The sequence below is a fragment of the Candida orthopsilosis genome (assembly GCF_000315875.1).
Source record: "Candida orthopsilosis Co 90-125, chromosome 5 draft sequence".
In the NCBI taxonomy this organism is placed as follows: domain Eukaryota; kingdom Fungi; phylum Ascomycota; class Pichiomycetes; order Serinales; family Debaryomycetaceae; genus Lodderomyces; species Lodderomyces orthopsilosis.
In genome coordinates this window covers 800,788-815,103 of record NC_018298.1, presented here as the reverse complement: position 1 = coordinate 815,103, position 14,316 = coordinate 800,788, and the positions used below count along the sequence as shown (strand labels likewise).

At 38.5% G+C, this 14,316-nt stretch overlaps 7 protein-coding genes across 7 annotated transcripts; 4 read left to right on the top strand and 3 right to left on the bottom strand. All coding sequences in view use genetic code 12, as the record gives it.

Annotated features, from left to right (window-relative positions):
- Window positions 1-753: 753 nt before the first annotated feature.
- Window positions 754-2,475, bottom strand: CORT_0E03680 (hypothetical protein; the record flags this gene model as incomplete). Its single annotated transcript, XM_003870038.1, has 1 exon — window positions 754-2,475. The coding sequence occupies one exon, from the start codon at window positions 2,473-2,475 to the stop codon at window positions 754-756; it is 1,722 nt and encodes a 573-aa protein (XP_003870087.1).
- A 1,492-nt stretch (window positions 2,476-3,967) lies between these two features.
- On the top strand, window positions 3,968-4,957 carry CORT_0E03670 (hypothetical protein; the record flags this gene model as incomplete). Its single annotated transcript, XM_003870037.1, has 1 exon — window positions 3,968-4,957. The coding sequence occupies one exon, from the start codon at window positions 3,968-3,970 to the stop codon at window positions 4,955-4,957; it is 990 nt and encodes a 329-aa protein (XP_003870086.1).
- Window positions 4,958-5,324: 367 nt separating this feature from the next.
- Window positions 5,325-6,758, top strand: CORT_0E03660 (hypothetical protein; the record flags this gene model as incomplete). The annotated part of the gene is made up of 1 exon (XM_003870036.1): window positions 5,325-6,758. The coding sequence occupies one exon, from the start codon at window positions 5,325-5,327 to the stop codon at window positions 6,756-6,758; it is 1,434 nt and encodes a 477-aa protein (XP_003870085.1).
- Window positions 6,759-6,781: 23 nt separating this feature from the next.
- Window positions 6,782-8,548, bottom strand: CORT_0E03650 (membrane transporter; the record flags this gene model as incomplete). The annotated part of the gene is made up of 1 exon (XM_003870035.1): window positions 6,782-8,548. One exon carries the CDS (start codon window positions 8,546-8,548, stop codon window positions 6,782-6,784), a length of 1,767 nt encoding a protein of 588 aa, XP_003870084.1.
- A 713-nt stretch (window positions 8,549-9,261) lies between these two features.
- Window positions 9,262-9,684, top strand: CORT_0E03640 (hypothetical protein; the record flags this gene model as incomplete). The annotated part of the gene is made up of 1 exon (XM_003870034.1): window positions 9,262-9,684. One exon carries the CDS (start codon window positions 9,262-9,264, stop codon window positions 9,682-9,684), a length of 423 nt encoding a protein of 140 aa, XP_003870083.1.
- A 58-nt stretch (window positions 9,685-9,742) lies between these two features.
- Window positions 9,743-11,653, top strand: CORT_0E03630 (Rad34 protein; the record flags this gene model as incomplete). The annotated part of the gene is made up of 1 exon (XM_003870033.1): window positions 9,743-11,653. The coding sequence occupies one exon, from the start codon at window positions 9,743-9,745 to the stop codon at window positions 11,651-11,653; it is 1,911 nt and encodes a 636-aa protein (XP_003870082.1).
- Window positions 11,644-14,295, bottom strand: CORT_0E03620 (Spo75 protein; the record flags this gene model as incomplete). The annotated part of the gene is made up of 1 exon (XM_003870032.1): window positions 11,644-14,295. One exon carries the CDS (start codon window positions 14,293-14,295, stop codon window positions 11,644-11,646), a length of 2,652 nt encoding a protein of 883 aa, XP_003870081.1.
- Window positions 14,296-14,316: the final 21 nt, after the last annotated feature.

Here is a 14,316-nt window from a genome sequence, read left to right as displayed (position 1 = left end):
TTCCTGTATATAACCACTCCACAAGAGAGAGGTATCTACTTCTGAAAGTATAAAGAGATTGAACTAATGAGATGGAGTTCGAAAGATACCATGCTGACTGCGCTAAGGTGTGCCACTAGATAATGATATAAGTAATCGAGTGACACCCAAGAACAGTCTCGAGTCAAGTAGTTCGCTACAATACATAACCAAACTGACTTACAATGAATACGCGTTTTAACTTAACATCACACCCTCTTTATTGTACAGTACAATGAACTGGAAAAAGACTTTTGCCAAGATCTTTAAAGTGCAATTTCAAAACTGTGGATTCAAATGCTCGAAACAAATTGCTACAAAAGTACATTATGTCTAATATTTCTGCGTTTTACCTACTGCGTAGTTGTTGTATTCATCATAAAATTTAATCAATGACGCGTCAAAATTGATCACCACTATTTGGTTTTTTTTTTCGTTTTTTTTTTTTTTCATTGTTCTCTTGTTCTCTTCTCTTTTAAGTCACAAGACTACTAACCATATCTAGACTAACACCAATTGATATGTGAGGTATTACTTCTTTACACAGTTGGGTGAAGCTGGTACCGATAGTATAAATGCAACGCAGTCAATGTGCACTAAGGAACAGTTACTGTATTCCAATCGCCCAGTTATCGGCATTTACAACTCATAGACAACTAAATAACTCTCTAATCTTGCACACGCTGATGGAATCCCTATTTCACCCCAGCGTATTCCCATTGTATTCCCTCTTTTTTAGGCTAACCAGAACCAGAATCTTTGCAAGAAATTCTTTGGCACCCGTGGCTCGTAATTCTGCTCCTCTTCTTCAATTAAATCCAAATTTGTAGTCAAGTCGATATCTGCTAGTGGGATTAACCATAGCTTGTTTTTCTTTATATAACGATCATACGACAAATGGCCAAAGTATAATACTACCACGATTGGAAGTGTTATATAGGCGGCTACAAAATCAGCTCCCTTAAAGTCAAAAAATACTGCGTATCCATTGGTGATTGTGATTATTGACATCATGAATATAACATAATAAGCACCAAATGGTTCCAAATATGATCTGTAAGGGACCCGGTCTGAAAGACCATGGAACTTGATCGCTTTTCTCCACCTAAGGTAAGCAAATCCAATAGCAAGCCACCCTATAAACCCAGATATAGTGGAGATGTTTGAAAGCCAGCTGAAAACATTTGCAGAAGCTGATGACACATTCAAGTATGATAAAAAGCCAAATAATGAAGAAGCAGCTACACTATAAATTGGTATACCAAATCGGTTGACTCTGGCAAAGAATCCAGGAGCATTCCCGTCTTGAGCCATAGAAAACAAAGCTCTTGATGCAGAATATAAAAACGAGTTTCCTGCTGACTCGGCTGAAATTAATATAGCCACATTGATCACATGATTCAATCCTTTTATACCAGCATTTTGAATAGCTATCGTGAAGGGACTACCAGATGAGTCCGATGCTCCACCAAACAACTTTTTGTCATTAGAACTGACAATTACACCAATACTCAATGACCCCAAGACGTAGAAGAAAATTAGACGATATATGAATCTGCGAGCAGCTTTAGCACAATTTGCTCTAGGGGCAACTGTTTCCCCCATTGTGGTTGACACAACCTCTGGTGATGTAATGTATGAGAAACCTGATTTTATAATGGCCGTCCACAAACTCAAGAACCTTCCTGTTGATCCACCTGCCAAATGTTCTTTGAAAGGTGAATGTTTCCAATATCTAAATCCCAACCTGTCATGATCTGGACCACCACCAAAGAACAACACAATACTCAAGATAATCAAGCCAAGCAACGCAATCAATTTCAAAGAAGCAAACCAAAACTCAGCTTCGCCAAAGAACCTCACTGATGTCATATTCATGAATATGATTAATGCTAATAATATAGTGATCCACACTGCTGTGCTCACTGAAGTAGTCCAATACTCAATAACAACAGCTGCTGCTGTAACTTCAGCACCAACTAAGACACTGAATGCATACCAATAATTCCACCCTAAAGCAAAGCCAAATGATGGTGATAAAAAGTCATTAATGAACGCCAATGGACCATTACCTGGCAAGGGTAAGAAAATCGTCATTTCTGCCAACATTTGCAAAACAAAATACACCACTGTTGACATTATGACGTAGGAAAGGAAAAGTGAAGCTGGACCACAAGTGACTAATACAGCACCCGATCCAACAAATAATCCGGTACCCACTGCACCACCTATGGCAATCAATTGAGCGTGTCTTGATTTCAAACCTCTTTCAAGAGTTTTCGGTTGGGCGTGCTCCTCTTCATTGTCAGAGCCGACTTCAGCTACTACTTGACCTGATTTCTCATCAATCTCAACTATCTTGGAAGTACTTATTACTAAGCTTAAGGAAGCATTTGGTTCTCGCAGGATCTTTCTTCGGGTGATATTGATATTGGTAAAACTTTCTTTGAATCCCATTTTGTTTGTTTAATAAATTGAATGAATGTATTGAATAAAAGATTGTCCAGTTTCTTATATAGCAAGACTAGCGGTGGTAATATCAGGCAAGTCGTTATTAAAATTACCCCACTACCATATAACTGAGTTTAATTGGGCTGTTGGTTCACGTAGATGGAATGTTTACTCTACGAAATCAGTTACTGCAAATCCAGACGTATCGCTTTTGTGTAACATCGAGGTTTTCAAAGAGATTATATATGAAGGAGAACGATCGCGTAAATAATAAAGTCAAATGATGAACCCTGAGAGTGGGACCAAAGTGTAAACTCCACCAAAGTAGTATGCAGAGGAGCTGGGATAGCACTTTCAACTACATTCTCAGTAGAATATACCCAAAAAGTATGTCTCCACATTGACGGGAGTAAATGATATTCTCTTTATACAGCCAGAGTCAATAACTTCTGGTAATTGTGTATTGATGTTGCCTTTGGCATTTAGATTGTACAGTAAGCTCACTGAGGTGGGGGAGGAATCAGTCTCTGACACCGCACCCAAATACCTCACAAACACTCATGCTCTCTCCAAACACGAACATCTGATTCTGCGAGTAACAAAAGCCTATAAAGTGGTAGCTTTTTTTCCGAGTGCATTTCATTACATCGTTTGATGTAATGAAAGGGTCCGTGGACCCCACATTTTATAACGCTTAATTTTGTGCATTGTTTTGCACAGTTTCGATTTCAAATCCATATCTGTACTTTCACCACATGATGCAACATAAAAACTAAAAATTTTTCCTTCTATAACTTGTTGTATCCACGTGCATTGATGCGATAAGAGCATTTAGATTCAGGATGACTGCTTCCGTACTTTCAACTGTCACTTAAATGTCGCTAATTACTCAAATAGGAAAAAAGCGGATCTATTGACTATTTGTATAAATCTTTTTCCGGTTTGGAAAACAACAATGTTGCAGTTAGTCAAATACATCGCTAAATTTACCTTGAGTTAGCAAACTTCACTTTTGTCTTGCTTTCCTTTGCTCTGCTGATACACCAATGTCTCTAGCGGCATTCAAAGAAGCGTTGTAAATGCAAGGCATCTGAATAGCTGGATATAATTATGAGTCAACTAACCAATTCTGCATTTAACGACCCAGTTGCAAATATACTCAGTATAATTGAAGGTTGTGTGCCTTTCAATTGTAAAAGTACCACACAAAGCGTTCATCGATAGAACGCAAAATTTTTGCTCAACCACGAGAAACCGACATTGAAACAACGCCGTTTAATGCTCGTTACCCAAATTGAAATTGCCTAGTGTGTGTCGACCATATCGTATGATTCTAATATATTCATCCCATGCAATGCAAAACTGCACTAGTAAATCCTACGCTTGTCTATAATGGATCCAACAATTACCTTTACTAAAAAAAGAATACCACAAAAAAGATCAATTACTAAAAACCAAAAATTTTCAACTTTTCCCAGCAACCTTCTTAGCAACGACAATGAGTGGTAACCCTTTAACCACAGTTGATATTTCCAACTTGGAAGATCCCAAGGTATCCAAGGAGTTGTTAGATGCTATGGTATCGCAAGGATTTGTGTTTATCGACGGTCATAAATTTGAAGCTGGAGAAGTTGACAAGATATTTGACTTATCTAAGGAGTTTTTTGAATTACCATTGGAGTATAAACAAAATTTTCCATTTGACAACACTAATTCTGGGTACATTCAATTCAATAGGGAAAACCTTGATCCTTCTCAAAAGAGGGATTTTAAGGAGGGTTTAAACTTCAGTGGCATTGATTTTACAACCGGGGAGCCTTCAGGACCAGTTCCAAAATGGTTCACTGAGGATGCAGAACGACACAAGTTTATCAAAGGCACGATTTTGAAATTAAATCGATTGGCCCTTGACTTGCTTTTAATATTAGCTAGAAGTCTTGAAATTCAAGATAGTGAAGAAGGTCCAGGTATCGAATGGTTCACATCAAGATACAAACCCACATCCACGTCCGGGTCAACTCTTCGGTTCTTGCACTACCCGGCCCAAAACACCAACGATGAGCTGAGTGAAGTCCGTGCTGGTGCTCACACTGACTACGGCTCTATGACGCTTTTGTTTCAAAAGGAGCACCAGGAAGGACTAGAAATATACAGTCCTGTCAGCAAAAAATGGGAAAAGGTACCATTTGTTGCTAGTACCAAACCAGATATGGCGCCTCCTATAATTGTAAATATTGGGGATTTGTTAAGTTATTGGACTGCTGGGTTACTCAAAAGTACTATACACAGAGTCAAATTCAGCAATTCTCAAGCAGAAGATAGATATTCAATTGTATTTTTCAGCCACCCAAGTGATGAAACATTATTGGAACCAGTGCCAAGTGAATTGTTGAAAGATCGTACTGGTAGAGGTGTGGCTAAGGACACTGAATACATCACAGCTTTGCAGCATTTGCAGAAGAAGATATCAAACACCTACGGTTATTAAGTAGATTGTGTATTACTATATCTATTTGATTGCTTTGTGTTGCAGCTCGGTTGCGAAAAGATCCTCACAGTAATATGGCTAATATGTCAATCAAAACTAATGAAGTGTGGTCTAATACTTGGAGCAATAGTCGGTGCTAACCTCAGTATTCAAACTCTCGAAAATATCATCTACATTAGTCTTTTTATTGAATACGCATTTTATACGTTTTATCCAATCAAATGTAGCATTAACCTTGTAAGATCTGGCAATTTTTTTCGCGATTTTGTGTATTCTTCTTATCTTGTGTGATCTGATAAGAGAAAGACATCCGGAATCGACAACGCTCTACTCTGCCTTTACTCATAACTACGGGGCATATCTCATCATGACAGACTTATTACCTCAAACATCAAATATGTTGCTACCACAGAGTACATCGGATCCGGATCAAGTGGTTGATCTTATAACACGAGAAGAAAAACGCAAATATAAAACTGGTATAATCTTATTGATTGTATCAATTGGAGCTTGGATTGTTGGATTGGAGTTAGTCAATGATGTGTTAAAGGGTGGTGAATACAGAAAACCAATATTTTTTGCTTTTATTACGGGTTCTTGCTTTTCCTTGAATCTATTGTATGATGTGTTCAATCTTGTCAGAGTGGGACTGTCTGAAGTGAATGAACACAAGCCATTGCTGAATACTGACAAAGCTAGCGACCAAGAAAATACCTCCCTATCACCGAGGGAAGTCTTGATCGTTGCATTCCAAATTGGCACAATTTACTTCCTTTACAATATTTTTGCAATGGAGGCATTAAGGTTCACTTCAGCATCCAATCAAACTGTGATTGGTTCATTGACATCTGTGTTCACTTTACTCATTGGGGTCTTAATCAAAACAGAACGTTTCTCAAGAATAAAGGTTGTATGTGTTGCAGTAAGTTGCTGTGGTGTATTTTTAGTCAACATGAGTTCAGTGGCGGATCAGAGCGGTGATCACAAATACACTCCAAAAAACCCTAAACTTGGTAATACATTGGCTTTGGGTGGGGCTTTGTTTTATGCTTTCTATTTGTTGACAATGAAATTCAAGTGTGGTGGTTCCAAAACTACAAATGAGAGAAGATTATTTGGCTATGTTGGAGTGTTTATTCTTCTAATTGGAGCTCCGCTTTTGTACATTGCAAATGCGTTCGACGTGGAAAAGTTTGAACTTCCTCCTAACAACACAATCTTGGCAATTATAATCGCTAATGGCATTCTCACAGTTGTATCCGACTATACCTCAATATTAGCCATGTTATTGACAAGTCCCTTAGTTGTGTCCTTGACATTAACGAGCTCCATACCGATTACTATTTTTATTGACTACGTTGTGCTAATCCACGCCCGTGAACCTATTAATACCAGCTCAGTCTATATTTTGGGCATATTGTGCATCTTCGTTGCAGTTCTTCTTATAAATGTCAACGTAGCGTCTGAAAACACGTTAATTGAGGAGATAATCGAAGACACATTAGAATCAGCAATCCAAAATGATGAACTCATGTCTCCAATTTTATCGCCACTTCTTGGTAGCTCTTCATATCATCATCTGGTCAAATCTCCATTCCAGATGATATTCAGTCCAGAGATGACGGATCATCAATACCCCATCCCTGCAAAGGTAACTACATTCAATCTAAACGAGAACGATGAAAGCCCACCTACACCGAATTCGAATCATCATCCATCATTTTACACCTCTGAATCGAATACTCCAGCACTACTCGTATCAGGTGGAAAGAACCATACATACGATATTCACTTTGAATGATTTCAAAGATGTCTATTCATATATCAATCTCTATTAAGACTTGTATGTAATTTATGCTCTCTCATGAACAATGATGAAATAACTCCAATAATGATAGTCACCAAAGCAAAGTAATATGCCCCTCTACAACCTTCATCGTATGAAGATCTGATTGCTTTCCTGACGTACTTTGGCGCCTCATGGACGTAGTTGGTATCGTCCAAAGCTTTTGCAATGATCTTCCTAGCCTCTTCTGGATCCTTGACTAAATCCCGAATCTTCTTTCGTAAACTCAGTCCAAGAATCGTTTGGAATATAGCTGAAGCTGCCGAAACTCCCAAAGTAGACCCTGTTGACCTAAATGTATATTGAATTGACGTAGTACAAGCTTGGTACTTCATTGGAGTTGCGGCAATCAATGCAAGCAATGTAATGGTTAGTATACAGGAGTATCCCATACCCTGTGGAAGCATCATCAAATATTGCTGCCATGTTGGTGTGTGTGTATCAAGAAGGGTAACTCTATAAGCACCGAGGATGGCCAATATTCCAGCTGCAACTGCTAGGTTGTAATAACGTCCAGTACGTTTCATATAGTATCCAGCACCAACAGAACCTATTGAAATACCAATAAAGTTGGGCACCAACCGTAAACCATTTTCACTTGCAGTCAAGTAAAGGACAGATGTGTAATACACTGGAACATAAAACATAATTGCAAATATTCCCATTGTGTAGAACCAGTTGGTTAATGATGAAGCTAACACAGTTCTATTTCCGAGCAATTCGATTGGAATGATGGGTTCCTCACTCACATATGCCTCCACGTACAAAAAGGCAAGAATCAAGGCAAAGCTTGCAGCTGACAACGAGATAAACAAATTCGACGTGAATGCAATATCCCTTCCTCCTAAGGACGTTGCAGTTAAAAACAACATCAATGCACTAATCAAGCAAAAACTTCCCAAGAAGTCAACCCTCTTTAACTTTTGTCTGATATCTTGGCCATGGGCACCCAAACCTGGCGAACCTGCAGGCAAGTTCAAATTGAAATAGAGAGCAAGACCAACAATAGCAGCAAGAGGCACTTGCAAGATGAAAACATATTTCCATCCCAAAGTGTCGGCAACGATACCTCCCACAAATCCACCAGATGCGGCACCTAGCCCAAAACAGATGTTTGCTAATCCTTGGTATAAACCACGGTCTCTTAATGGTATAAGATCCGACATAGTTATAGTTCCCACTGCAGTAAGACCAGAACCGCCCCATCCTGTTACGAATCTACCAATCACCAACCACCACAAAGAGTCAGTAACACAGATTGTACATCCAATTCCAAACATGAGTGAGCAACCGATCAAGATGAACTTACGGCCAAAGATATCTGATAATTTTCCAAAGATTGGTTGGAATGCGGAGGATGATAATAAGTACGATGTAGCAATCCAGGATATGTTTTTCACTGCTTTCAATTCAGAAGCAATTATTGTCAACAATGTAGTTACAACTGTAGCATCCAATGCAGCTAGGAATGATGCCATGAATAAACTTGACACCACTGTGATCAATTGTTTCTTAGGCAAGGCATAACCTCCATTAGGTTCGTCTATTTCGTACTCTTCAGGTGTCACTCCTTCTGTCGCGCCATAGCTGTGTGATTTCAAAATTGAACTATTGAATAAACTACCATCCTCGGCAGCTAGCTCGGAAGCGACAATACCGGCGGACTCCGCTGAAGCGTCATGAATTACATTAGGATAAAGATGATGGTTGTGTTCCCCGTTTCTAGTGCTTGGCTCAGTCGACATCTTTTGTTACCAAATGAAAGTACGAGTATACAAAAGAAGTTGTAATGTGAAGATTGAAAACTTTTATCTAGAGTCCAGTGTGGCTTTTTTTATTAGCTTTATCTTTTTTATTGCGCGATATCTTGCTAATCTGAAAAATTTAAGCTTTATGCGGAACTGCTAATAAAGCGGGGCGAGAGAGGGAGATAGCGCCTGAGTCAATAGAGAAACGGACTTAAAATTTTTGACTCTGGTTATTCGCGAAACCAGATACCCAATCAAATAAGTTTATCAGTAGAGCCTTTCCCCAATTTGGTTAAGCGCTGGAACACAAAACGCGGGCAAAAAAAGATAACAGAATGCCGCAGTGTTGGCAAGAAACGAACCTGTCTCTAGAAAGTTCTCAGGGAAGGAGGGAGGAGGCTCCATTTGGCTTTGAAATACTTTTCTTAGAGGTATTGTATTGTTGAAAACTGATTAATAAGCGAAATTGTCTAACGTGAAAGCTCGGCAGCGTTAACCTTCAATGACGCCAAGCTTTGTAAACGACTTTGAGGCTGGAGATTGAGCCTACAGGGATTAAGTCTATTTGCTAACACTTATTACTCTAGTTGACGTACCTGATAAGATAGTGTGAGTACTTGGTAGCGATGGCAATTTTGCCGTGAATACAAATTGCGTCTGGAAGTAAAAAAACGCGTACGATTAAATTAATAACCACCGGATACTCTATAATGTCTCTCATCACATGCTTCGATAAGGTCCCAAAGGTAGAGGCATCATTGCTACCTATGCATCTTCAATACAGTGGTCCAGCAAACACCTCAAATTATTTTACTCCCTCTAAAACGATTGAGAAACAAAATGATGGTTCTGAGGTGAAAACTGCATATTTTAGAGGGTGTAGGTTAGTTGCAAAGGAAGTTAATTTGAAGGATTGCAAAGTTGAGGGTTGTGTAATAAACAAGAATGAGGTGTTACAGAGGGAAACAAATGATGAAGATGGTACTGAACTAGTCAAAACTGTCAAAAACTATTCCGCAATTGCATCATTTGACAAGATGACCTTGTATGGGCACGACTCGGAGATCGAACTGAGTAACCAGTGGTCACTAATCCCAGAGTATTTAGAGATTAGTAGCATAATACATAATTAGTTGTATTTATATTGTTCTTCAAACTTTCGCGGATCGTCGTGCTACCTCAAGAAAAGCAATGAACGAACTTTTCATTACAAGCGACGATGAAAGTGACAATGGGCCATCTTTGAAGAAAGCAAAGAGTATACGGGTCAGTGACATATCTGATCTGGATTCAGAATCTGACTTTGAAGATATATCATTGCAATCAGTCATTCAACAATTGCCTATTCAAGATGAAGCAAGTGAATTCAATATCGCAATCAATTCAGTGGATGACGAACAGAGGGAGAAATTGAAGCGGCTGATTAAGGAAAAGCAGCGACGAATTAGTCTTAAATACCTAGGTACCATTGTTTACACATTACATGCATGGCAAAGAAACAAATTGCTATCAAATACAAAAGTATTGAAGGCATTGAAGAAACTTTTACCAGATCTGTTTATGATGCAGTACAAAAAGTTCAAGAAAAATGCTACAGACGAACATTTAGTTTATATCATCAAATACTTGATAAAGTGGTTCAGGAAGAATTTCAAGCATGATTCAAATGGGCTAAGGGTTCTTGGGTATTTGCCAAAGAAGATGAAACTGGAAAACGACTACTTTCCAAAAAATTCAAAACCTATCTCCACTGTGAAGGATATTTTGCTGGTGATTAGAAGATTTCAACATAATCGAGATGTGGGAGCACAAATTTTCACGGCGTTGTTACGCAGTTTGGGGTTTGAAGCAAGGCTTGTCTTTTCATTACCTGTTTTGAGTACCAAGAAGCTGACAAGGATGCAGCCGAAATTGAATCAGAGAATACTTGGTATAAATAAAGACAATGATCTACTCTATCCATACTTTTGGACCGAGTTGGTTAATCCTATGAACCCGTCGGAAATATTTGTTATCGAGACGCAATGCTTTCAGGAAGAAGAAAAACAGTTGACAAGATTGAAAAGACATCTGTATAATGTTAAAAAATCCTACATAAGCACGTTCTATCCAATTCAGAATCAATTATGTCAAATGTCCATGCATTATGTACTAAGCTTTTCAAATTCAAACCTTATTCTTGACGTTAGTTCCAGGTACATGAGTGATATCTCATATAGATGGTTTGATAAGCTTGATTTGAGAACTGAGGCTGGTCGTGCTGCTTTACTACTTCATTCAGTTATTCGAATATTAAACTCGGGCAAAGGGTATACAGCTGAAGACAACCTGGAATTAGACAGTTTACGGACAATTGCCTTGCGCAACTTTACTATCCCAGAAACACTTTCTGCAATGAGAAAAAGCCCAAACTTCACAACAAGAACCACCTTGAGATACAACGAGATTACTGATCCCAGTGCTGTACCAACTGCCAAAGCTTTCAATGGTGAACAATGTCTTGTGTATTTGAAAAACTGTCTCATTGTGGGGAAATCAGAGCAACAGTGGAAACTTTGCGGGAGATCAGTGAAGCCAGAGGAGATTGAAAACCCCGTGAAGAAAGTCAAGGCTAATCCAAGAACTATACACAGGAAAAGGATCTTCAATTTTAATAACATGAGTGAACCAGAATTGAACAGCCTACCGTTGTTCTCGTTTTCCCAAACGTGTCCATATATAAAACCAAAAGTTGTGAATGGTGTGTTGCCAAGAAATAAGTATGGCAATATTGAGATTTTTAGACCCAACATGATTCCCGATGGGTGTGTTTGGCTTAAGATGTCAGATGTTGAGGTGGCTCTTCTGAAAAACAAGATACAGCAGGTTCCTGTTGTTGTTGGATTTGCATTTAAGAGCGGCTCTGCGTATCCTGTGAAGAATGGAGTGATTGTATTGCAAGGGGATGAAGTTAGGGCAAAAAAGATTTGGCTTTCGTGCAAAATTGAAGAACAGAAAAGGACTCAGAATGACAAGATGCTACGCTCCTTAAATATGTGGAGAGTGTTTCTAAACAAACTAAGGGTTAAACAAAACTTGAATCAAAGGTATGGTCACTTATAGTCTGGTGGAGCATCTGAAACAACAACTTTTAGACTCAATAGTCTGCCCAATGATGCATATGCACCTTCTGTTTGTCCTGCTATAGTTGTCATTTTTGATCGTAAGTGTTCAAGCTGCAACTGGCTGAACCCATTTGGGTCTTTTGGTAGCCAAATTTTAGGAGGTTCATATTTAAATGCCGGGTGTAAAAATAACATGTCATGATTGGTCTCAATCTTTGTGCTTGTGGCAGAGGTTTCGGTCTTTTTATCGACTCTATACAATTTGTCGGATAGAATGGGCAAGTTTGAAAAATATGGGATGTAACGATTATAGATCAATGTGTTTGCAAAAATTGTGAAAAACAAAACCCACGTCATAATAAACCCCTGGTATTTCAAAGGATATGCGCCCCGTGAATCTTTCAGAACAAAAAATACTCCAATCAAGCAGCATTCAAGGCAGTAAATTCCAACGTACAAGTGCAACAATGCGCTTGGGTATAGTCTTCCCATGGTTTCCGAACGATTTATGTGACTAAATACGTACTTCAAAGCATACTTGTAGTACAATATTGACAAGTTTAGGAAAAAGATGATAAAGATGGAAATGAGTGGAGATATAATTGAATATGAGATGCCAATGCAGGCGTATATTGAGTACACTGCGAATGTGGTGCCCCACTTGATTTCCGGAAGAGTGGTGATTCTGGTAAACTTTTGTCGTGGTGTGATATCAATCAATTTGTACCATGTGTTGGTCAACGCCAATTGTTTGATTCTAAGAAAACTATTTCCACAAAGGGCAAAAGCTCGGAGACAAATATACTGGAAAAAGAATGTTGCTGATTTGGGCAAGTTTGTCGCTAGTAAGACTGGTATGGAAGTAGGTTGGTCAATGATTTGTCTGCAAATCACGGTCACACTTGACAGAATCGTGACGACAAGAAATTGCTGGACAAACAAAAATGCAAAATACCAACGTTGTAAATCCATTTCAATTTCGCTTCCTGTAGCTTTCCCTTTGAAATAAGATAGAAATCGGAATAGCATCATGACCATTTCAGTGAGTATGGTGAGAAGGATTGATGGGAGAAAGCCCGATATTGTTTCTCTTGCCTCTTCAGGGAGTTGATAGATCCAATTGAGAAAGGGCATAAGCTTTGTAAGCAAAGGTATTTGTGAGACTAAACCAATTAACGATACAGGAACCACATACAAGACAACGACAGTGACAAATATCAAAGTCACCAAGTATTTTTCAAACTTGCAAACAGTACCATCGGTACGGGAGATGTTTCTCCATATGACATCATCGGGGTGAACTTCAATTAATGTTTTATCTAAACAACCTTGACTTTGTGAAAGAAGGGTCTGGTGAGCGATGCATGCGCCTTTTTGATCTTCGAATTCAATAAACACCTTGTTGTGTTTTTTCAAGTCATTGTTTACTAATTTTGAGTTTTCTTCATCGATTACGGCTTGACACTTGGTCAATGTTTCTAACGACCACGTTACCATCGATACCCTTTTTTGAAAAGCAAATACCCTTATCCAACCAGGAAACTTCAATTGAATACAACGATCAACTTGAGGGATTTTGATCAGCCTGCAATATATGGGAGGATAGAATTTGATATCTGTTTGTTGCAAAAACTTTTTAGCATCAATGTTCAGCTTCAACCAGCTTGAGCGGTAGTACTTTGTCATTATCAGCATTTGAGACCTTTCCAAATACATTAATGCATCGCGAGCTTTTCCTACTTGGTGATCTATTGTTTCGAAATTGTACACATGCCAGATATTTCGTACACCCCCAGGAACCAGTTGAAACAAGTCTTTGAGTATGGTCTTATCTTGCAAGTAAGGGGGGACATTAAATATCAACAAAGTTCTTGCCATGATTGAACTCCTGTGTGATTCGGACAATAAATAGGATTGTCGGATGGTGACAAAACTTTGAAACTCGTATATGATCAACCAATGGAATAAACCTATAGTAAGAAGACCCATGACAAAATGAGCATTCAATTTGGTAACGTTGGATTTTGAAATGTTAGAAAGACTTAGTTTATCCAATCCTGATGCAGTGTATTGGGCATCACTACTGGTGAAATTGATTGGAATTAAAATTATCATATTCAATGATCCAATAAAAAGGAAAAATAGTGACAAAACTGAGATAAACCTGATGAAGAAATATGCATCCAACCCTAGTGACAAATATGTGTTGATACTACTTTTCAAAGTTGGCACCACCCACTTTAAAAATCCTCGTGGTAACACCTCCATTCTTTCATTGACAGGGACGCAAAAACATCGTGGTTGGTAAAGAAATTTGAAGACTGATCTCAATAAGCAAAACAATGTTAGCTGAATGGTACAGAAACATATGGAAGTGAATAACGTCTTCATAAACACTGAAAAATCAATCCCTGATGTTGAATGAGCTGATCCTGTTTGAGTTGTATTTAGGAAGTTTGTAAATTGTTTAGAATTAAAAAATCCCATATACGTTTGGGTTAATGTCTTGTAGTCATTCTGCTGGATATCTATTGACAGCATCGTTTGTGATGGTTTTATCGTTATGATGTGGTCAAATTTGGGGGTGACTTTTGTTTTGCAACCACAAATACGGACTTTAAAATGCGAAGTCACGAGCATTCGCACCTTTTGAAGAGTGAA